Source organism: Dendropsophus ebraccatus, chromosome 13, assembly GCF_027789765.1.
Source record: "Dendropsophus ebraccatus isolate aDenEbr1 chromosome 13, aDenEbr1.pat, whole genome shotgun sequence".
NCBI classification, from domain to species: Eukaryota; Metazoa; Chordata; class Amphibia; order Anura; family Hylidae; genus Dendropsophus; species Dendropsophus ebraccatus.
The window spans coordinates 53,868,959-53,893,871 of NC_091466.1; the positions used below are offsets into that span (position 1 = coordinate 53,868,959).

Consider the following 24,913-nt stretch of genomic DNA (forward strand, 5'->3'; position numbering starts at 1 on the left):
ACCCACGGCAACTCTCAGCATCGGAGCCACGCTCCGGTGCTGAGAGTTAACCCTATAAATATTGTGGTCAGCACGACCGCAGCATCTATAGGTCTTCTGACAGAATTCTCTGCCCGCTGTCTCTGTCCGCACCCGTGAGCTCTGCCCCCTCCCCTCTCTCCCCTGCCGCTGTTACAAGATTGTGACAGCGGCAGGGGACAGAGGAGAGGGGGCAGACAAAGGGACATCAGCTTATGGGATCATTATGATCCTATAAGCTGATATCCTAAAACAACCTGGGCATTAATGCATCAATGACCCTAGGTCGTGAAAGTGTTAAATACACACAAAAAAAACTTACAATTTTAGCAGTTTCTGCTTCAGAACTTTGATTTTCTCCCCCATTGTAACATTACATTCATAGTCTTCGCATTGTGAATCTTGGGTAGTCTTACACTTTACACCCCCCCCCCCCCCCCCCCCCGTAAAAAACGATCATGCTAATTGATGTGGCAATACCCTTTTAAGCAGGGCTATCGTATATAAAATAATCTATACTTACTATAACTCTCATTTCTTATATATTATGACAAGCTTTCCCTAAAGCTGTTTTTGGCATTCAGTACAGCAGCAAATGTTAGTTAGAATGAGCCACAGAGGAATCGCGTCAGGGTTTAGCTGAGGCGGACACCTTGATGTCTGCAAATGGTGCTGATTTCTTTGCCAGACTTGTCAAATGAGTGAATCTAGTATACTGTAATAACCTGCCCTGTGGTCTCCGTGTTCCAAAGGGTATTTCCTGTCAGCACTTAAAGTTCATCTTCTCTGTGCAGTCAGCAGAATGGCTGGGTATTGTGTCAGCCTGTAGTATCTTATTGTTACTAGAAAGATCAGAATGCCAAATCCAGGATGTTTTTCCAGAACATCTGAGCCCTGACATTGCAATATGCAAAAGCCTGGCTTGAAGCTCATTGGCCCTAAATCAAAAGCTGTACTTGGATCCACCACCTGGCGACAATTTCGCTTTCTGCAACTACTCTATATGAGGGTATATTTGTATAGCAAGAGAATTCAGTATATTAGGACTGCGGCATGCTGCCTCTTTACCACATATATACAGTGGGGAAAGTTTGATACACTGCCGATTGTGTAAGTTTTCCCACCTACAAAGAATGAAGAGGTGTGTAATTTTTACCGTAGGTATACTTTACCTTTGAGAGACAGAGGGGCACATTTAGCATTGTGCATCCCTGGCGTACGCCACAGAAAAGGTGCAGATTTGTGCTTTTTCTGTGGTGTACGTCAGGGGTAAGCTCCACCACCTGAGGGGTCTGATGGGTGGATGGGGGGTAGCAAGGTGGAAAACGTTCCGCGCAGGTCCCACTGGATCCATAAGGAGGCGTGCGCCTCTTAGTAAATCAGGTGGGGTGATTGGGGCCGGGCTTAATATTGTCCCCCAAAATCTATCAAATAAATTCCACTGAATCACATAGTTTGATTTTTAAATAATTTTTTTTTGCATTTTATTGCATGAAATAAGTATTTTATACAATAGAAAAACAGGACTTAAAGTGTCACTGTCGCTTAATTTTTCTTTGCAGAAATCAATAGTACAGGCGATTTTAAGAAATTGTGTAATTGGGGTTATTAGCCAAGAAAATGCATTTTTAGCATGAAAAAGCAGTTTGAAGCTCTCTCCCCCCCCCCCCCCCCGTCTTCATTGTTCTCTATGGAGAGGGGAGGGGTGGAGGGAGATGAGGCGCCAAAACAGGACAACAATGAGTTAATTTACAGCTACATCACCGGCAGGGCCGTATTTACCACTAGGCACCCGTGGTCCACAGATTATGGCATATTTGCCTGATAAACCCAATTACAAAGTTTCTCAAAATCGCCAGTTTTTTTTCTGCAACCCCCCCCCCCCCCCCCCCTCCGTCAAAAAAAACGATAGTGACACTTTAATATTTGGTACAGAAACCTTTGTTTGCAGTTACAGAAGGTCGAACATTTCCTACAGTTTTCGACAAGTTTGCAGACGTTGCAGCAGGGAAAATCGGCTCTTAAAGGGGTTATACAGCGCTACAAAAACATGGCCACTTTTCCCCCTACTGTTGTCTCCAGTTCAGGTGTGGTTTGCAATTAAGCTCTATTTACTTCAATGGAACTGAGTTTCAAAACCCCACCCAATCTGGAGACAACAGTAGGGGGAAAGTGGTCATGTTTTTGTAGCCCTGGATAAACCCTTCAATGCCCATTTGGTAGCCTATGTGATTCCCAACATATTTGTAAACCACCAATAGAGTCATGGCTTTTCCAGGTTAAAGAACGGACATATCAACGGACACAAGCGGACATATTAAATAGCACTGTAAGACCATTGTCTAGCTGCATGAAATGGCAACATGATAGATCTAGAAGTATTTGTCTGAAACTGGCCTCTATCAGATGCTCTGGATTACTGGACATGGCAAAAGACAGCCAGGCAGTAGAGATGAGCGAACCGGGTTCGGGTTCGAGTCGATCCGAACCCATACGTTCGTTATTTGATTAGTGGTGGCTGCTGAACTTGGATAAAGCTCTAAGGTTGTCTGGAAAACATGGATACAGCCAATGACTATACCCATGATTTCCACATAGCCTTAGGGCTTTATCCAACTTCAGCAGCCACCGCTAATCAAATGCCGAACGCTCGGGTTCGGATCGACTCGAGCATGCTCCAGGTTCACTCATCTCTACCAGGCAGCAATAAAGCCTGACAATTGCAGATTACAAGAATATTATTGTATATTGGATTATATATAGATATATATGTGTATATATATATATATATATATATATATATATATATCTCATGATGACAGTCCAACATTTCTGGCTTCTTGTCAATGATTTTGTGGCCAATTAGTCCATTCCTTCCTCGTGTGATCTGTTGCTTTGTCCTCTTCTCCGGGCCCAGCGGGTCTAGGTTACCTAGGAGAAGGCAAACAATGCACTGATCATAATGCAGCAGCGGTTACCTGCTCATAGTCACATCGCTCTGTTCTGCTAATGAAAGCAGGAAGCATATTAATAAGTACGGTAACAACCCAGGAAATATTTCCTCACATCACCTCCATCATGAATTAAATTAAATCTTTACGAAAATTACCGTCATGATCTGAATTCCGGAGAATGGAGTCACATGCCGAAATACATTTACATGATGCCTGGACTGGATGACAGTGTCCCTTTAAACCCGGAGTGATGTTGCCATGGGGAGATCATGGAATTAGCATTTTCTCAGCATGGGAGTTATCTCTGCTACAAGCTGTTATTTTTAGAAAATGATTGTAATTTCAAGAAACATGTCACTAAGAGGAAGAGGAGGCGACCTCCCAATTACATGAGCACAGAGGATCCGCACATCTAGAACAAGCCATTGTGGCTGCGCACTGCCTGCAGTCCTGTAATTCTCTGCTGCTGCTCCCATACAAATTGCAGCTTCTGCTGACTGAGGACTTGTCTTTTGCGCCTTTCAGTTTTCTGCTTATTGAAGGGATAAGTCTACCTTATGTGAACTTTAACACATTTTAATGGAGCAGATGTGTCATATGGCTTAGAATTTAAAGGGACTGAATGTTTTTTTTTGGTTCACTAGAAATGGCGCCTCTCTTGTATCTAATATTGCAGCAGCTGAGTCACCGTCACATGTCGCCGACACACAGCGAACAGATACAAACTGCTCCATTTATTGTGTAGTGCGATGCCAAACAGCTGATGCTGGGTGTCAACACCCCAGCAAACAATGACTGATGAGCTACAGTATATTGTGGAGCTTTTCAGTCCATTTTGCTCAGAAAACACCTTTAAAAGTGATACTGTATCCACCTCTCTTCCCTCCAAACCACTGGTACCATCTGTTGGATGGCAGTTTTAAAATGCGCACAGTGTCTTAGTTAGGGTAAAAAAACTCATTAAAAAATGAAGTCAATGAGGCGTGGCCTAGGGCACAGAAGTTCTAGGCCACGCCTCATTGACTCGGCTGCTCCAGATTAAAATATAATTTTGTATCCTAACCAAGGCATCGGGTGCATTTTAAAAGACTCGGGAAGGATAGGGGAAGGACTGCTATCAAACAGACAGTACCAGCAGTTTGGGTGTCTTTTTTTTAACCATACTAACTAATGCTGCGTTTACACGGAACGATTATCGTGCGAATTCGCACAATAACGATCAAATTCGAACGATAATCGTACGTGTAAACGCAGCGAACGATCAAACGACGAGTAAAAAATCATTCATTTTGATCTTTGAACATGTTCTCAAATCGTCGTTGATCATTCGCAAAAAATTCGCAGAACGTTCCGTGTGAACAGTCGTTCGCCGATTTAACCAATTTGTGAAATAGGCTTAAGCGATCGCAAAACGAATTTTCTGTACAATATATCGTACCGTCTAAACGTTGATTGTTATGAAAAAAAAAATGTTACTTCGTCATTGTTAATCGTACGATCGGGCCAATTATCGTTTTGTGTAAACGCAGCATTAGTAACAAACAAAGCTACAGGGCCTTCTCCAGAGGTCACATGGTTGGCTATTGAAAATAATAGGACTGGACTGGTTAACAATCCAAACATCGCTCATTGACATACGTTAATTTGTTAGTGGGGGCAGACTAACAATTATAACGTCTACCCATACACTACATACACACAAGTTGGGATCCTGCTCCGCTATATCTATGTGGCACATCCTGAAAAACTGCATCATGGAGGACATTATAGAGCAGTATGGAGCAGTGTAAGTTGTGGATTTATCATGGGGGTGTGAGATAGCACTCACTACAATTTGCTGCCCCCTTCCTTATCCATAGACTTCTATGAATAGCTAATTAGTCAGTAAACCAATCCATCTTCAGATGCATTCTAGAGTGAATGTTAAACTTAGATGGGGGAGGGGAGAAAGGGAGCCTGATAAGTAGAGAAAGAGGGACTATTCTCTAATAGGATCTAAAACGTTGCTTGCTTTGCTATTGATTTATGCAACGGGTGCCAAAAAACACTGACCATTTAAGATATGGAGCTTGGAGGAAGAAGAAAGTAGACCTGCAGAGGAACCTACTACAGTGTATTGTATATTGTTTTCTATGTGTACAGTCTAAGCAGCTATAAAAGGAAACTATCCATCAGCCCAGCAGGGCCTCTATAACACACATAACCAGGATCAGCAGGGGAGAGCCCCACCTTCCCCTCACAGTCTATACTCTGTCATTACATTTTGTAAAATAGAATCTAAAATGCCATGAACATTTTCCCAGCATTCACACACATCTGCCTGCTTGAGTTTGATTTATTTTTTGAGACATGAACTTTAAATATTCAAATGTCACCATGATTTGGACATTTAGTGCCGCTGTTACTCGTGGTATTGGTAATGGGCATCAGCGCGTAGCCAACAATCAAATAGGCTAAAGATTGTCACCTCTTAATGTCATCAAGTGTACACATGCCGATGGGCTAGTAGCTGTCTTTCTATTCTTTTTTATTATAGTGATTGGTGTTTTACAAGGTCCTTGAGTATGTTCACACATATGCGGTATAGTGCTTATCATATATAGTGACAGCTCATCAGTCACTAATCAGCGGGGTGCCGACACCTGCGCTGATCAGCTGTTTGGCAGCTGAGCTGCAGTTACCGGTCACACAATGAACAGAAAGAGACTCTATTCGCTATGTACTGCGGCAGCTGATCGGTGCCCTGCCGCTCAGTGACCAATGACCTGTCCTGTGGATAGATCACCAGCACATTGTGCCCAGAAAACCCCTTTAAGTATGTGCAAGTCCTGTGAGTTTCTTAGAAGAAGGTACCCCCTATTTATCCTGTGTAGGTAATATATTATAGAAAGCTAGTGGCAGCTTCTAAGCTAATTCCTGGAGGTTGGACAATCAGGGCTCTATTACAGCCAGGGGCGGTCTTGGCATTTCTGGGGCCCCAAGCAAAGTTATGTCTGGGCCCCCCCCCCCTCGACACGCGTTCCAAAACAATAGACCGCTGTGTGTTGCCCCCAGTAGTATATACCCCTTGTGCGCTACCGCCAGTAATATATAGTCCTTGTGTGCTGCCCCTAATAGTATATACCCCTTGTGTCCTGCCCCCAGTAGTATATACCCCTTGTTTGCTTCCTCCAGTAGTATATAGACCCCTGTGTGTTCCCCCAGTTATATATAGCCCCCCCCCGTGTGCTCCCCCAGAAGTATATAGACCTCCTGTGTGCTGCCCCAGTTGTATATAGACCCCCTGTGTACTGCCCCCAGTTGTATATACCCCCTGTGTGCTCCCCCACAAGTATATAGGACCCCTGTGTGCTCCCTCGGGGGTATTTAGCCCCCCTGTGTGCTCCCCCACTTGGATATAGACCCCTGTGTGCTCCTCCAGTAGTATATAAACCCCCTGTGTGGTTCCCCCAGTAGTATATAGACCCCCTGTGTGCCCCACCAGTATTGTATAGACCCCTTGTGTGCTGCCCCAGTAGTATATAGACCCCCTGTATGTTCCCCCAGTAGTATATAGGCCCCCTGTGTGCCCCACCAGTAGTATATAGACCCCTGTGTGCTCCTCCAGTAGTATATAGCCCCCCTGTGTGCTCCCCCACTTGGATATAGACCTCCTGTGTGCTCTCCAAGTTGTATATAGACCCCATTCTGCTGCCCCAAGTAGTATATAGACCACCTGTGTGCTGCCCCCAGTAGTATATAAAGCCCTCTGTGAAGCCCCAGTAGTCTATAGCCCCCCTGTGTGCTCCCCCCATTTATATAGACCCCCAATGTGCGCTCCCCTAGTTAAACAGACACCTGTGTACTCCCCCTCCCATATAGTATATAACACAATAAAACAAACACTTATACTCACCTGGGTCCGGGCGTCTCCTCTTCTCTTCACTCTTGTGGCCGCAGGAAGGGTTTTCCCTGCGATCACAAGAGGCCGCACTCCTCTTGTCCTGGCGCCGATGCTCCAGTGATGTCACTGAAACGCCGGCACCACAAGGACAAAGCTGCCACTTGTGACCGCAGGGAAAACCCTTCCTGCGGCCACAAGAGTGACTGACAGGAAGGGAGCCAATGTCTCCCGCCCTGTCAGTGCTGCTGCATGTAACTATGAGCGCTCATTACGAGTGCTCATAGTTACATAGTTAATACGGTTGAAAAAAGACACATGTCCATCAAGTTCAACCAAGGAGGGGATGGATACAGGGAAGGGGGAGGGGTGATAGATTCTATACATATGCATTTATATTATTTTGCTCTAAGAACTTGTCTAGCCCTGTTTTGAAGCCCTCTACTGTTGTTGCTGTTCAGATGGCAGCAGCAAGCGGGGCAGCAGCCCTGTCCAGCGGTCTTGAGCACAAGAGCGGGGCGTGGGGGCCCCCCTGGATGTTGGGGGCCCCAAGCGATCGCTTGGGGTTCTTGGTGCCAAAGACCGCCACTGATTACAGCAGACGATTATCATGCGGAAAATCGTTATTATCGTTCGAAATTAAAAGATAATCGTTCCGTGTAATTGCAGGCAATGATCGAAAAAATGGTTTGCGTGTCGTTGATCGTTGATTTAGATCTGACCCTAAAATCATTGTTAATCGTTGGCTGTAATTCCACATTGGTTTAGTGTAATTCCAAATCGTTCCTTTGCTGAGATAACGACTGTAGTAATGATAGTGACTAACGACTATCGTGTAAAATGGTGAACGATTTTAAGTTAATCATAAACAACCCAAACCACCAGTGCTCTCTGCTGCCACCTCTGTCTGAGACAGGAACTATCTAGAGCAGGAGAGGTTTTCTGGTTCAAAGTTTTTATTAGGTTGTTATTACAAAAGAGAAAATCTATAAGCACTGACTTTAGTGCCGACTCTGGACAGTTCCTATCACAGACAGAGGTGGCAGCAGGGAGCACTGTGTCAGACTGAAAAGAATACACCACTTCCTGCAGGACATACAGCAGCTGATAATTATGGAAAGTCTTGAAATTTTTAAATATAAGTAAATTACAAATCTCTTTAACTTTCTGACACCAGTTGATTTGAAAGAAAACGATTTGTGCTGGAAAACCCCTCTAATAAATCAGCCCCTGCATGTGTGCATACCTAGACATCATAAAAATGCTATTTTGACTCTATTGGAAACATGTTCTAAAGTAGGAGTAGCTGAGTAGATTAATTCAGTGCATAGAGATAGCTGTCAGTCAACTGTAAGTAGTACCGCCCACTTGACTCCTAAGCAGGGATTTATATGAATAAAATACCAGTTATACAGGATTTCCCCACAAATTGTACATCAATCTGCTCAGCCCTTTAACATGCTGTTGGCGGATCAGTTTTCACATTTAGGGTGCTTTCTCACTGAGGAAAACAGCCAGAAATTCCAAGCGGAATCCCGCCTGCCTCACTGTCTCAATGTTATGTATAGGGCGCCTCTGATCTTTGCTCAAAGAATTGACATGTCAATTCTTTGAGTGGAGAACCATGGCGCCCTTTACATAACATTAAGACAGTGAGGCAGGCGGGATTCTAAGCGACATGGATTTCCACCTGTTTTCCACAGTGTGATTGCACCCTTATAGTCTGACAGGTTGCCTGCTAATGTCACCTTTTTAGAGACTGTAAGAACACAGCTGAGATGGTATTGTACAAAAAATGTATCTCTCAGATGAGGTCTTTGGGGGAAATTTATCAAACATGGTGTAAAGTGAAACTGGCTCAGTTGCCCCTAGCAACCAATCAGATTCCACTTTTCATTCCTCACAGACTCTTTGAAAAATGAAAGGTGGAATCTGATTGGTTGCTAGGGGCAACTGAGCCAGTTTCACTTTACACCATGTTTGATAAATCTAGTGATGAACATGTTTTCCATCGGCACTCCATTCCTTCTAGGTGTCTCGGAGCGGTGCTTGATACGCGGCTTCCTATGTATGACGAGCTCCGGCTTTGCGCTGCTCTTTGTAATGTTTACTTCAGCACACATTGCTGCAGAGACACTGTCCCAAGCCGCAGCCCCAGATCAAAGCCCCTCAGCAAGGAAAAGCCTGCTACGTATTATCACAACTCGCCTCGGACGCCTTTTTTTTTTTCTCCCCCGCCGTCCGTTGCCTCCCTAGCATCACCATAGTAACACAGGATTTCCACAGAAAATAATTCTAAATATAGATTTCAAATCCCCATGCTTTCGGCTAAAAGCCTAGAGCCACGATAGATGGCTGGAAGGATTAGGCTGCAAATGCAGAAAATTGTAGACAGAGTGGATTGAAGTGGAAAGGAAAATGGCAGATTGTTATCTTGGAAGCTTCGGGTCATTTCCAATTGAATGGATTTGCATGCAGGCTTCCTGCTTCCCCATGCTTTCTCCCATAGGCAGTGCGGCTCAGCCTAGATCATAACCTCACAATCTCTCAAGTTTCCGATCTGTGCTGCTGAAGTGTATGCAGTTATTATCCCAAATCTACATACACTGTCGGCTCGCTTACCTCCAAGGGACTTTTTCACAGATCGAGCTGTCTCCTGCTTTTGAAACCTTACAAAGCTCGAATTTTCTTTTGCTGACTTTGGTATCGCATTCATGAGGCAGTGAAATCTCACACAATAGCCACCTGCGTCTCTTAAAGACACCAGCGCTCGCTTTCGTGTTCAGCCGGGTAGCCCTTTTCTCCATTGGGGAAGTCATTACGCATTTCTCAAAGGGAACGAACCACTTCAGAGCAAAAGCTTTATATGTAATTGTATTATTTCTACTTTTGTTAAGCTATATATGTCAATCAGGTTATATCATTTAAGATATGTGATGTGAATGGAAGCAGAAAAGTCTATGTTTTAGGTCTTCTGTGGGCTCATTAGCTGCTGTTGTAATGCAGGCCCTAGGTGAGAATAATGCGGAGACCAGGGGTAGGGAACCTTGGCTCTCCAGCTGTTGCAAAACTACGACTCCCATCATGCCTGGACAACTAGAGCTATTGGCTGTCCAGGCATGATGGAGGTTGTAGTTTTACCCCTGGCGTAGATCAAAGGTAAAGCCCTTGTTTTCATAGGCCGATTATGGTCAAGGAGTGTTGCTAGAAATGCTCCTTTGGCCGATAATCGGTCAATGTAAAAGTGCCAGCAATAGGCCGAGGAGTGGGAAAGCGCCTGATCCTCGGCTGATCGCATCCTTTGTTCAGCGCTAAAATATATCGTTATCGGCCGCACATGAGGGGATGTGCCTCTGACAACAATATATTTAAAGGGAACCTGTCACCCCCCGTGTTGGGGTGAAGGCCACCCAACCCCCCCGCTAGAGCCCCGGATACTTACCCCTTCTGTCCAAGTCCCGCTCCTGCAGCCGGGACGGAGATATCCTTGTCGGAATCCCGGCCCGCCCTGCTGTCATGAGTCCGAAACCCATAGAGAATGACTGGAGCAGTCATCTCTGCAGCGCGCGCATTGGGCTTCCGACAAGGATATTTCTGTCCCAGGACCGGCTCCAGGAGCGGGACTTGGCGAGATGGGGTAAGTATCGGGGGCTCTAGTGGGGGGTCGGTTGGCCTTCACCCCGACACAGGGAGTGACAGGTTCCCTTTAAATGGCTGCATGAATGATACCACAGTCGTTTGTGTGGCTCACCGTGTGATTAATCATGCATTCTAAAGGCAGTGCAAATGAGAACTGATCTCGCTGATCAGCACTTGCTTGTGTTCTTGCTGTGTAAAAGAACCCTAAGTGTCATACACTGGTTTCAGTACTGCAGAGCCCCCCAACCACACACACCCCTTCACAATTCTGTTGGCCTAAAGGGGCTGGCCACTTTATAGTAAAATTGTTCAGTTTATAGTATTAGCAACTGTACTCTGCTGTCCTGCTCTGTGGTGAGTGTGTCCATAAGATGGCCGACGTGGAGGAGCAGGTGACCATGCCCCGCCCCCCAGTGTCTACCATAGGCATTTATAGCCTCAGTGTTGAACACTTGGGGTCAGGGCATGGTCACATGCTCCTCCATGTCAGCCATCTTATGGACACAATCACCACAGAGCAGGACAGCACAGCCTGGAGGAGTCTGATTTTAGCTCTATCGGGAACCGCTGTCAGTAAATGCTGTGAGTACATTTACTAATACTGTACAATGAACTATTTTACCATAAAGTGGGCAAACCCTTTAAGGTCATTTTACATCAGCAGATTTCTTGGCCATGGCCCGCTACAAACGAGTGCCGATCATCGACTGATAACAATAAATGTTGAAGCATATTCTAAACCAGTTCTTGTCAATTCCAATCCTCATGGGCCACCAACAGGTCATGTTTAGAGGATTCCCTTATGGTGCGTTTACACAGACAGATTTATCTGACAGATCTTTGAAGCCCAAACCAGGAACAGACTATAAACAGGGATCAGGTCATAAAAGGAAAGATTGGGATCTATCCTCTTTTCAAATCCATTCCTGGCTTTGGCTTCCAAAATCTGTCAGATAAATCTGTCTGTGTAAACGCAGCATTAGTATTTCACAGATTATATAATTATACTAGAATTGAGAAGCACTGTTTTACACAGATGATCAGCCAAGGATCTGGCCTTTTCCCAGTCCTAAGCTGTCCGTTATTCAACACACAGTCTAGCCACATTCTATGGCGCCAAACTTTACTACGGAGGTGCTGAATGAAGCCACAGTGGAAATGTGAACCTAGCCTTATTGTTGTAAATCCTAGAATAACATGGCCTCCTTGCTGAAAGGACCTTGGGGTTGTGCGGGCCCGTTCATACTATGGAATCCACGTGAATAACCTCCAGCAGATTCTGTGTGCGCTCCTGCTTGAACATCTGGCCGTCCCTTAGGCTTCATTCTATGTTCAGGCAGATTCCTCCGTCCGCCCAGAGAATTGACATGTCAATTCTCTTTAAGGCTGACAGCGGAATCTGCCTGAATAAAATGCAGTCTATGGGGTGGGCAGATCTTCACAGGGAGGGGGGATGGAGGGGGGTTGAGCGCACAGAATCCGTGCGGATTCCGTCGTGTGAACGGGCAATTTAATGTGCTCCACTTTTTTTCCCCTTGTTCTCTTTAGATCTAACGTATAAATAGCAGTAGCAGAATCTTAAGTAAAGGGACTTCTGTGTGCCACTGGCTTGGCAGATATGAAATACTGAGTTTCGCAGAAGTAGGAGAATTTAAGCCAAAAAGAAGGATTTTTGGGCAAGTAAATATGTTTGCATTTGACAGTCTACCTGGAAGTTTTAGTCACTTTCCTGCGGCCCCTTTATAATCCAGACTTGATTATAATCCAAAATCCAGTAAATTCCTGCCATAAATGCATAAAAACAAAAGTCCATGGATAGGACCACGACGCGACAGTAATGGTCATATGCATTGTAATGGTAATTACCATCATGGCGTGGTTGTATAGATCAGAACTGAGTATATAATTTTTAGGGGTTTGTAAATATATAGGTACTTTTTATATACAGGTGGGACTTCTGGGGATTGTATATAGGTCACTATGATGTGTGGTCAGTATAAAGTTTGGGTTCTTCTATGTACTGTATACAGTTTGTTATGAAAACTTGGCAGCGAGTCTGTATGTACTGATTATTGATCTTTTAAGTCCCAGACTGGATTAAGGACTCTGAGCTGTATTAGAAGTCACTGTTGCCATTCTTACCACTGTATCATGTTCTGACAAATGGGCAAAGTATACAGAGGAAAATGTCTGGTGCTATATACTGTGTATTTATTTCTCTATCCGAATAGAAGCCGTTATGCTTGAGAGAGACCCAGCAGTTTCGAGCATGCTGCTATGTACTTCAGTCAGCTATATCTAATGGGGGGGACTTAGCACCCCAACCTATGCAGATGGTGCATCCTGGGAGATGTATATCCATAGTATACACTGTGTCTAGACAGTGATTAGTCTCTGTATACTCTATCTTCCTCTGTATGAGTTATGGTGGTGTATAATAATACAACACCCTATTAATAAGATAACCGGCAGTACGGCAGCGTTTTGTTCAGTAAAAGCCATTTGACCACTAGCTGTGCACAGGCGGGAGAATTTCCATTCTCTATTATAAGGAGCAGCATTTAGCAGATCACATCTCTCTGGAGGATTGACTCATTTACTTCCCGTCATTATTTTTTACTCTGCTCCTGGAGTTTGTAATGATAGATGATTTCTATCTTCCATTCTGTATTACACAATGTAAAATTGCAAAGAAGCAAATGCCTTAGAGCCCAGGGTTTACTTACACATGGGCGGCATGGCCTTGTGGTGCTTTATGGGGACTGGAGACCAAATGTATAGAAATGTTATTGCTAATCCCCTATCTCCACCAACACCATCTGGCAGTGGTCGGTCGGGAGCAGTGGCGTAGCTACCCTAGAGGCAGGGTAGGGAGCTGCTATGGGGCCCATGCAGGAGGGGGGCATGGGGGAGAAGGTAAGAGCTGTGTCCTTCTGCCTAACCCCTTATGTACTGCAGTGTGTAAGTGACCCACTGTTTACTTGCTGCAACACAAAAAAAGGTTAACAAGCAGAAGACAAAGAGATCTCTGCTTCACTGCACTGATAACCTCTGACAAAATAGAGGCCAGGGGTTATCAGTGCACCAGCAGTAAAGCAGATACCTCTTTGTCTTCTAAACTTTGGGTCACTTACACTCTGCAGTACATAAGGGGTTAAGCAGAAGGTAGTCTGCTCCTGCACCTATGTATTTAACCATAAGGGATCCTTATGAGCCCTTATAGTTAAAAACAGTGGACTGACAGAGCAACCAGCCATTAGCTCTCTGCTCTGCCAGTCACTCTTGTGGCTGCAGGCGGAATTCTGCTTCTGGCCAAAAGAGACTTTATTTTTTGCCTACATCACATTACATTTTTTTGCTATGGGGCCCCATGGTCGGTAGAACTTCTTATACCTACATAAGCAGTAAAAAAAAAATTATATATATATTTGAGGATAGGTTATTTAAACCAATCTGGTCTTTGGAATCAAAGAAGTTGTGACATTAGTCTCTTCCCTACAAATAACTGCAACAAAATCTCCAGATTAATATGAGATGATGATGCAGTGAAGCCCATTATTTTCTTGTGATGCGGAGACACTTCTAGATTTGCATTTAATTTTATGCGTCTAATTCTACTAACATACAATGTGACAAACCATTGTCTTGATAGTTTTCGCGGCGATGATTTATCTCGGGCAGCACTAAACTGCTGAAAGCATGAGGCTAAAAGCAGGATGCGAAAACACATTTGCTAAGTGCATTATCTTTATCTTTGGAGAGAAGTGAAATCGCTCGCACCGGGTTCTCAGCGCTGCCCACTGTGTTATTTAGTGTCTTGAATGGATTTTGTTTCAGTGTTTACATTTGTTCTCTTCTCGTATTGTGCGTCTGTCCGAGATGAGCTGCCAAATAAATATAGGTAGGAATCTTTTGCGGAGTCAGAAAGATTTCAGCCCTAAGGCTGCATCCCCATTCTTTAAAGGGTTTTGCCGATTTAGGCCTCGTTCACACAGTGTATTTTTTCATTAAACAATAGCCGTTGTTGCAGATTGCAGCATTACATTAAATTGCATGGAATCATGGCCGTAGTGTTCACACACTGTATACACTATGGCTGAGGTTCTCTGCGGCTGTGCAAAAAACTGTCATGTCTATTTTGTGCGGCCGCTATTCAGACTGTGTACACAATGTAAAGTGCGGCTCCCAGACATACTTTACATTGTGTGCCATGGCTAATTAGAGTACGGTCACACCCGAATGTGCCCGCATTCCGTTTAAGATGAAGTGATGTTAACCTGGCTGAACGGCCAGGTGAGCATCACAGACAGCAGCCGTCTTTTGACACGGCCGGGTCAAACAACGGGCACTGTGTTGCCATGTGTGAACATGGCCTTAAATTTACTTTATCCAGAGAATAGGAGGCAAGTATGAGATTAGGGGGTCCGACGCTCTGTGCTCCGTAGGGATCTCTAGATCAGCGCCCCGACTCTCTCATGAATGGTGTTCCATTCAATTTCTCTATTTCAGCTGCGTGAAAAAGTCAAGCCCTGTACTTGGCTTTTCCTGGTGGCTCCACAGTGAATGAATGGAGCTGCAGGTCCAAAAAGAAGCTGGGGTGCCGATCTAGAGATCCCTGCGATCTCATGCTTGTCCTCTATCCTGTGGATAGGATACAAGTATGTTCAAACCGCTTTAAATGAATTCCACTGGCAGTAGATGTCCAGAAAGGTGTGGCGGTATTTATTACAGTAGGGCCACTTTACTTTAATACATGTGAATACTTTTTTGCAGGACTCACAGGTGAAGTACATTGTGTTTTTAAATCCTTAAAAAAAGTGTATATTTGCAAAACAGGTTGAACGTCGTCTATGTAGACTATGCTCAGTACATATACCAGTGAGGTACAAAACATCCCTTACCTATAAAGCTACATCTACGTACAATGTCATGTGTAGTAGGTAACGTATATGCCAGATGTCTCATAGTGCCTACACATCCAAACCTAATGTAATTGTTAGAGATGAGCACACCTCGAGCATGCTCTGGTTCATCTAAACCCGAGCGTGCGGCATTTGATTACCGGTGGCTAAAGAAGTTGGATGAAGCCTATCGTCGTATCCATGTTTTCCAGGCGGCCGTAGGGCTGCAACCAACTTCTTCAGCCACCGCTAATCAAATGCTGCACACTCTGGTTCAGACAAACCCCGGTGTGCTTGAGGTTAGCTCATCACAGTTAGACAACATTGGAACACGGGTATGCAACATTAACACAATTTTTACCCATAGTCCTCTAGGGTTGCAAATGGTAATTCCTTTTCAGATCTAGACCCCAGGGCTGCTACCATAAACCCATTAACTACCACCGCTGTTCACTAGCTAGAAAACCGATATTGTTCATGTTGCCTGATACCTACAGTAGTTTATTATCCACCACCCGATAGTAGAAGTGTTTTTTTGTATTGATGTAGTCCCTGACATTTGGAAGGAAATGACTACACAATTTCAAACCCCTCTCTTCAGAAAATTGTCACATTTCCATGTAGATTCTGTGAGATTGCCCAATTTCATATGTCACATCTGCCGTAATAAGCCGCTGACTAATACAAGTGTTTGTGTACCGGTAGTAATGAGTTTCTAGGTGATCTGCAAACTCATCTACCTCAGGAATATAAAGAGCCTTAGATTCCTCTCTGAATTGACCTAATACTATGGGAATCTGATACCAAGGATAGACTGTTAAAAAGTGTAATTTAAAGGGGTTATCCAGCGCTACAAAAAAACGGCCACTTTTGCCCCTCTCTTGTCTCCAGATTGGGTGGGGTTTGAAACTCTGTTCCATTGAAATAAATGGAGCTTAATTGAAAACCACACCTGAACTGGAGACAAGAGTGGAGCAAAAGTTTGTTTGTGTGGTGCTGGATAACCCTGTTAAGGAAAACAACAACAACAACAAAAGGACTTATCATAGATGAGGATGAAAGACAACCTAACAGATCATCAGGGGTATACTACCACCAGTCGTATAAAGAGAAAGATCATGTGGGGCCTGCCATTATGGTGCCACGTTTTGCCACTTTCTTCTCTACCCTCATCTATTATATTTAACGTAATTTAAGGCCCCAAGTTTGCTAAACATACGTCTGTCCCATAGAAAGCAATCTTGCACCCAGTAACAAAGATTATGGGGCCCCTGTTCTTCACAGGCCCCATAGCACCTGCATAGTCGTTTGTAGATGGTATGATTACCCTTGTACAGCATAAAGGTATCCAATGTGGTAGCAATTGTGCCCTTGGAGAGTAGGGGTCCATCCACTTTGCTATTTACAGGAAATAATAGTATAGGGCTACACTCTCCAGAAGACCTGCATTTGCGCAAGCAAAGCAGAGAGAGAAACAAAGACTTGGCCTTTTTGTCCTAAGTGGCAAAAACTGTTAGCTCAGTGGTACCTCTCTCTTCTGTGTCTAGTGGCCTTGCTGTAAGTGATAAAGATTACAAGCTGTTCTCCAGATGTTCAGCTAGTCTATCGGCTAAACATATTAGAATTGTGGTGCCATTGGCATTGGGTCAAAGAAGTCTCTTGGCGCCATAGCCTTGGGTTGCTGCATTAAGGGTGCGTGCACACTACGGAATTCCCGCGTATGACCCGTGGCGGATTCTGTCACTTGTACCCGCATGCGGCGGCGCGCATCCCTGCCCGTGCCATAGACACTATTCTGTGCACTGCAGATTCCGCATTCCGCCAAAAGAATTGACATGGCACTTTTGGAATCTGCCCGTGCATAGAATAGTGTCTATGGCACGGGCAGAGAAGCGCGCGCTAAAAAAAAAAGGCTTTTATCCGTAAACAATGCAATGGAGTGGAGTCATTGATGGGGTGATTGTCGGGGAGTCTGTGTTGTCGAGCGTTTCAGATTTCGAGACTTGAAAGTGTTTCTCTTGTCTCGGCCATCAGAAAGTTTTGCCATTAAAGTCGTAATAATTACAAGTTACGGATTGTTGCATAAACTGTGTCTCTTGATTCCTCCATTAGAAGAATAATGAAAAATGAAGGACTCTTATCTTCAGGAGAAACGGCAAGATTGGAACAGTGATGTCAAGAGACTCGCGCCTTGAAATACAATATTAGTATTCTAGTGGGTAGACAGGTTTATTTAACACTTCAGCATCACACGGAAAATACATGCAAGCAGCCTGATTATTTCTATTAATCACAGATATTGATTACATACCGGCTCTCAGTCTCCCTTAAATACACTGAGATGCAAGGGAAATGTGGTTGTAATTCAATGAAGTGGGCCAGCTTAGTGCGCTGTTCGTATGGAGACACTCGGCCTCCTTAGGGCCCTGCTTCACCAGTGCATTACAGGGGTATTGTCTACCGGAAAACGATGATTCTCCCATGGCTCTGGAAATGTATCTGTCAATGTGTAATTCTGCGCCCTAGTATTTTACTAATAATGTGCCAAATCTGGCAATATGTGCTTTTGCTATAGAAATTTCAGGCACTTCTGCAAATATGTTGAAGAAGATGGAATACCCATTACTGTGAGGAGCAGCTTGACACGACAACCAGGGGCGTAACTACCACTATAGCAGCCATAGCGGTTGCTATGGGGCCCACCACATCAGGGGGGCCCCATTGCCTGCTCCTGCACTAGGCCCCCTGAACTGTCATAGTTTTCAGCACCAGGTGGACAGCTCAGGGTAAGCCGGGAAGTAAGGGGGGCCCAATCAAAGGTTTGCTATGGGGCCCAGCCATTTCTAGTTACGCCCCTAACGACAACACTCCTAGTGTCTTACAAAAGATTATCTTGGTGCCCCTTTCATATTTTTGTTCATCTAGATTTAAAGGGTTTATCTCCCAAGATGACCACAGGATAGATAATTTTGTGGTGGGTGTTAGTCCGACTACTGGTCAATCACAAGAGTGGGGGACCAAAGTTTGTATGGTGTGGTGGTCAAGTATGCAATTTGCCAATGCTTGGGAGTCTTGATGGAACCCCCACCATGTTTTCTTCTGGTTACAGTACCGGTCACTCATAGAATTGGGATTGAATTGGACACCATCTGTAATAATAGGATCTTAGTGTAAATTTTCTTCTTTGTTCCATAATTAATCATTTTTGCAGGTCATGAAGTCGGCTTGTGTCTTTTGGCTTACACACTAATTCTTTTCCCTGTAAAAGTGAAGAGGTGGCGAATATTGTCTGGTTTGTGTGCTCGGCGGTGTCCTGCCAGTACACACAAGGATTTCTTCTCATTTCACTTTACTAATGTTAGCTGGTTCTCATGAGCTCTGTTAGTAATGGCCTAAATAGGTTGTTTGCAATAAGACACAGAAAATCAGAAACAGCACCTCTCTTGGGTTCTTTCAGGTATTGCAGCGGTACCTCATCCTCCTGAATAATACCAGGTACAGCCCATGGGTGAGAGTTGCACTAGTAAAATAGATACTTTTTCTTATTTATTTCAGACAACACTGACAAAAAAGCCAAGATAATTTTTTTAGGGTATGTTCCCACTATGGAACATGTGCCAAAATTTGAAGCGGAGGTCGCGTGGCGGACTCTGCTTGAAGTTCCACTTGTCACATAGACTCAGTGATATGCTGAAGCTCAATCCGCTGTTAATGTCATGTAAACATACAGATTTCTGGTTTTGAACGTTGCTCGAGACTATTCGCCTCTGGGCATCAAGAAGAAAATTAACCGGCTTGGTTTCCTGTTTAAAGAATGGGATGAGTATGGGGCAAATGAGCATTCCTAGGATAATCGACCCATTTAAGGGTCCAGCGATAAATTTATTTTTCGACTGATTGGATTATTTTTTTGTGCAGCCCAATAATTTATCACCTGGACAGGGAATATGCAGCCAACATAGTATTTTACGAGTCAAATGATTAATTAAAGGTGATCTGCTGGTATATATTGTCCCACTGTGGGCCTGGAGCAAAGTGAGTAAAGATAAGCTCTGTACAGCACTGGAGAATATGTGGGTGCTATATAAATAAAGGAATTATTATTGTTCTTAAAGCGAATGTATCATCAGGTAACATATCAATAGAACGGTGCCGGTGGTGGGGTAAGCCAGTGCCGCGGTCCTTTTTTTGAACCACAGCCCTGTTCCCGCGCACAGCGCCAATCTATTACCGAAACACGGCCCAGGCTGGAGCACTGGAGGCAGGCAGGCCCGCCCCCTGTGGGAGGAACCCCCCCCCCCGCCCCTTTGTCACGCGGCTCCATTAGAATCACTGGGCTTCAGTTATGATCCAGAGCCACATGCACAGTTCTACAGTGATATTGGAAACAGTCAGTACCCCTGTTGACGGGTATATCCTACTATCACTATTATTCTAATATCAGGTTATTGCAATGGCTGTAAATTAGAATATGTAAAAGATATGTAATGTAATTAAAAAGTTACTAAACACTTTACATAGATAATAGCTAAGTACAACTGTGATGGGCATCTGAAGGGGGATGTTTAACATAAAGTTTGGTTTCTGCCTTCTTTTATTATGTTCTCAAATTTGAACAAACGTGATTAAAAAAAAACTCCACTGAACCCTTCTTTCCTGATGCAAACTGTCTGCAAAACTGTGTGGCCAATACCAGTCAGTGAAACACACTTTTAAAGGGGTTATTCAGCTAAAATCTTTCTCTTTCAAATCAAGTGGTTTCAGAAAGTTATAAAGGATTTGTAATTTACATCTATTAAAAAAAAAAAAAAAAAAAAAATAAAGTTTTCTCATACTTATCAGCTGCTGAATGTACTGCAGGAAGTGGTGTTTTCTTTCCAGTCTGACACAGTGCTCTCTGCTGACATCTCTGTCCATGATAGGAACTGTTGAGAGCAGTCGCAAATTCCCTTAGGGTACGTTCACACGTAACAAATTTGCAGCGAGATCCGCTGCGGATCCCTGTCCTGTACACATATGGGCAGACAAACTTGCAGCAGCCCGCCCCATTAACCCCCACAGTCGTAGCGTATACATCTCCGTATACATTAGGGGTTTCCAGCAGGTCCCGCTCGGCCAATCAGTGCACTGCCCCGCCAAAGCGTACTGATTGGCTGAGCGGGATGTGAATACGTTTGGATCCCCGAAGGAAGCCGGAGCGGGGAGAAGGTGATGTATATGCCACTTTTTCCCCTACTGTTGTCTCCAGGTCAGGTGCAGTTTGCAATTAAGCTCCATTTACTTCAATGGAACTGAGTTTCAAAACCCCAACCAAACTGGAGACAACAGTAGGGGGAAAGTGGCCATGTTTTTGTAGCGCTGGATAACCCCTTTAACATAATATGGCTGCAAGACCTGGACACCAGTAGTTTTTGTATAGCTGCACTTAGATCATACGATTCTGCGTTTGTATTACAAGTGGACCCCATGTAATTTTACTAAAGTATGGCCATAGTACAGCCATGCAATACTGGTCTTGGGCCTCGTGTATTAGGCAGAGTTTGTACAAGTCTTCCTTATTGTTCCATACTATGACATAAGAGACAATATTATATAACATATACCAGTACTACCTTTATAGCAATACTTACCAATACAAAAGGTTTTCCTACTCAACTCATAAGTCATAATAAAAAGACTATGCTTGCAAACCTAAAACTCTGTAACCTGAAATAACCACAACTTCCGCTTCCCATTTAATCTCTTTATTGCTGTGTTAAAGACTATAAGCTAATGGAGCATACATTTTTTCTATTCTCTTTCTTTTCCTTCTGCTTTTTCTTTTGACAATTTAATATTTTTCCATCCACAGCAAAACAATTCAGATCAAAATAATTGATGACGAGGAGTATGAAAAAAACAAGACTTTCCACATTGAACTGAGGGCGCCACACGTTGTGGACATGAGTGTGCAGAAAGGTGTAGTAGCAGCTTTGTCAAACTAACAGCCTCTGCTCCTGAGTTCTGCCACCCTCGGGACGGGTGGCTCTTGGCGCTCCAGTTATTGGTGGTCCTCGCTAGAGATGATCGAACAGAGGAAAATCTTAGTTTCTATAGAACTGGAACCTTGTCGAACCTTCCACATTTGATTCCCGATGCCTTCCCGGTCTGTGGGGAAGGAGGAAACAGCCCCGTTACCGCCTGGAATTTCGGGATACAGGCTATTACCTAGGCTGAATCCCGGATTTCCAGGCGGGACCCGGGCTGTCTCCTTCTTCCCCTACGGATCGGGAATCAAATGCGGAAGGTTCGACAAGGTTCCAGTTCTATAGAACCTAAGATTGTTCGCTGTTCGATCATCTCTAGTCCTCACACCCAAAAAGAGCCAAATACTAGCTGAGCCAAATCATCAAAAAGTGGTGTGCCAAAAGTTTCTCCTCCCTCCATTAATCTCTGCTATCCTTACCTATTCCTTTGTGCTCGACCTAACAATTAACATCCCTAAAATACTGATCTTGGTTAACACTGACTGCTAACAATGCCTTCCCTATAGATATGACAACAATGCATGTGAACATCCATGTGCTAGAGGAGTATCCTGTCCGTGTGACCACAAATCATAACTACCGTATTGCGGTTCATCGGCAAATAAATAAGGAACATGTGCGGAGATATCGATTTATTGCAGATCTGTGATAGACGTGTTATTTGCGGTTTTGTATGTGAAGGACAACCAGCGGTTATTACAGGCCGAATCTGATCCGAGACTCTCTAAATCCCGGCATCCTTCTCTCTAATATCGCAAGGAAAGCTGTATATAACATTTTGTGCGTGTCCCATGAGAACCCACATGGCTTTATCTCAAATAAGAGAAACGATTAACCCTGCCCTTGGCTAATTGCCATCCCCCATCTGTCCACCATACAAAAAAATTAAGGGGTCAGGACATTACCGCCTGTCTTCTCTGCAGGTTTTCTACAAGACTGGTTTAGAATTATGTAGAGAATCTGCATTTCCACTTCTGTAGAGTCACTATGTATTTTCAGTTCAGATTAGACAAATTGAAAGTTCAAACCTGACCTGTCAGCAGCCTGTTCATATGTAAGACAATCTTAAAGGGGTTGTTCAGCTTTGCAAAAACATAGTCACTTTCTTGGAAAAATAGCTCCTAGTTAGAGATGAGCGAACCTCGTCCATCCAAACCCGATCGTTCGGCATTTGATTAGCGGCGGCTGCTGAAGTTGGATAAAGCCCTAAGGCTATGTGGAAATCATGGATATAGTCATTGGCTGTATCCATGTTTTCCAGACAACCTTAGAGCTTTATCCAACTTCAGCAGCCCCAGCTAATCAAATGCCGAAAGATCGGGTTCGGATGGACTCGAGCATGCTCCAGGTTCGCTCATCTCTACTCCTAGTATAAGAACTCTGCTCTATTCACTTCAATAGATCTGAGAGCGGTAAGCTCCCTGCTCTGTGTCACGTGATCAGTCCAGCTCAGAATGTAAGTCTATGGAGCCCGACTGATTACACTGACACAGAACGGGAGGCGGACGAGCTGCAGCACTGTTTACTCCAAGCTTATTCTGACAATCTGTAGGGGTCTAATTAAACACTCTAACCAAGACCAATCAAAGTCTTAAAGTGTCAAAGACTTGTTATAGAGACATGTCAAAAGTTTTAAATGATGACCGTGACACTTTAAGACTCATTTACATATTGACAAACAAGCTGCTCATAGGTCCACTTTGAAACTGGGCAACTGGTCTGTAGTCACCAACGATCAGCTGGATCGGTACAGGTGCCTGGTGTCAGAACCCTGCTGATCAGCTATTGATGATCTATCCTGTGGATAGCCCATCAATAGTATATATATTTTTTAAGCAAGAACGGCAGTTGTTGACAATTATAACAACGTCCTTAAATATTAAAAAATACACTGTTAAAATCTATGCAAACAGCATCCACGGTGCACACAATGTATTGCACAATGGGCGTTGTTTGCAAAGGGCTGTGAAAATAATTGACTTGTCTATTTTCTACGACCGCTGTACGCCACATAGAAAATCCTCTGTTCTTACAATGTATAGCCATGCTCACAGGTGTACATTGTAATGAGGCCAATGGTAATTTGGATTGCAGGCACACCCAAATGTGCCTATAATCTAAGTTAAAGAAAATGACGTTCATCCGGTCGATACTGCAGTGAACATGTCAAACAGCGGCCATTGTTTATACAGTGTGTGAACATAGCCTCAGGCTGGAAAACCCCTTAAGGGGTATTTCCCATCTCAACTAGTCTAGTAAAACTTGCGGGACTTAACAAGTTAAATATTTTTACAAATATATTCGTTTACCAAACTTGTCTCCTTCTCCTGCCACTCTTTCCTCCCCTTGTTGACGGCTCTTGTCTAGGTTACTGACCACCACTCTGCTCAAAAAGCAGTGGTCGGGCTGGTGTATATAGAGCTATCTTACACATATTTATGCATGCTGTACACATCACTATATCTCTATAGAGCTACTTTGTATCTATATATACACACACCAGCCAAACCACTGCTTTTAGAGCAGAGTGGTGGTCAGTAACCTAGACAAGAGCAGTCAACAATGGGTGGAAAGACGAGGCATATCAGGAGAAGGAGACAAGTTTGCTAAATGAACATATTTGTAAAAATATTTAACTTAACATATGTAGGAAGGAAAATGTGATTTCAGGTTTGGGGAGGGGAGCCTTCCCAATCTGTGGATTTTCCTGAACCCACATGGTTCCCAAGATCTCCTTCACTTCGTAAATATGCAAATGTGCTATTTTGGTGCACTGGAGGCGAGCTCGGCAACCCTATATCCTGTAGGCGTCATGTCACTGAGGTGAGGGAGGAGATCTTGGGAATCGGGTGAGGAATGGGCAACACCGTTACAATCTGTGTGGCAGTGGCAATCAGGTTGTAAATCTTTATTTAGGGATACCTTGGCTAAATTTTCTTTAAGGGTCCGTTCACACTACGGAATCTGCGCCGAAATGTCAATTCTTTGGAGAGGTGCAGAGGCACGCAAGGCCTCCCATTCAAACAGATAGAAAGCAGGATTTGAGGCTGAGTCTGTGCTGGGGGATTACACACAGAGAATTTTGGTGCCGATTCCGTAGTATGAATGGGACCTAACTATGAAAGTAAAGGGGATTTTTTTTTATGATTGCCGATGAAGACCCGCATCTGTCAGAGGGGGGGCGGGGAAAGAGAACTGCTCTGGTTATAGAAAAAATGTGCACGAGTTCCTCGTTTGCAATAGGAATACGCGCCATAGTTCAGGCTGTGAACCTCGGTGCATATTTTATTCAACGCCTCCATTTTAACTGTGCTGATGTAAGTGACACCTCACATATTCCTTCCATACACCTTGCTTTTCTTGGCTTATTTTACCTTTAGAACAGCCTTATATTTCTGGTATGTATTTATAAGCTTTTGCATGCATACATACCCTAAGTGACAGCCTATTGCAATAAAAGCCTTATTGACATTATGGCATAGGCTATCACGTAGC

General features: G+C 44.0%; 1 protein-coding gene across 4 annotated transcripts in view; it reads left to right on the forward strand.

Moving 5' to 3' along the window:
• SLC8A3 (solute carrier family 8 member A3) overlaps positions 1–24,913 on the forward strand; it is a 223,232-nt gene that overhangs the window by 152,107 nt on the left and 46,212 nt on the right. For 2 of the 4 annotated variants that reach the window (XM_069950047.1, XM_069950046.1), the window contains one exon: positions 21,244–21,350. The exons of the other annotated variants lie outside the window; for them this stretch is intronic. In XM_069950047.1, coding sequence (XP_069806148.1) covers positions 21,244–21,350 — 107 coding nt within the window. The remainder of the gene's footprint in view (positions 1–21,243; positions 21,351–24,913) is intronic. 4 annotated transcript variants of the gene reach the window in all.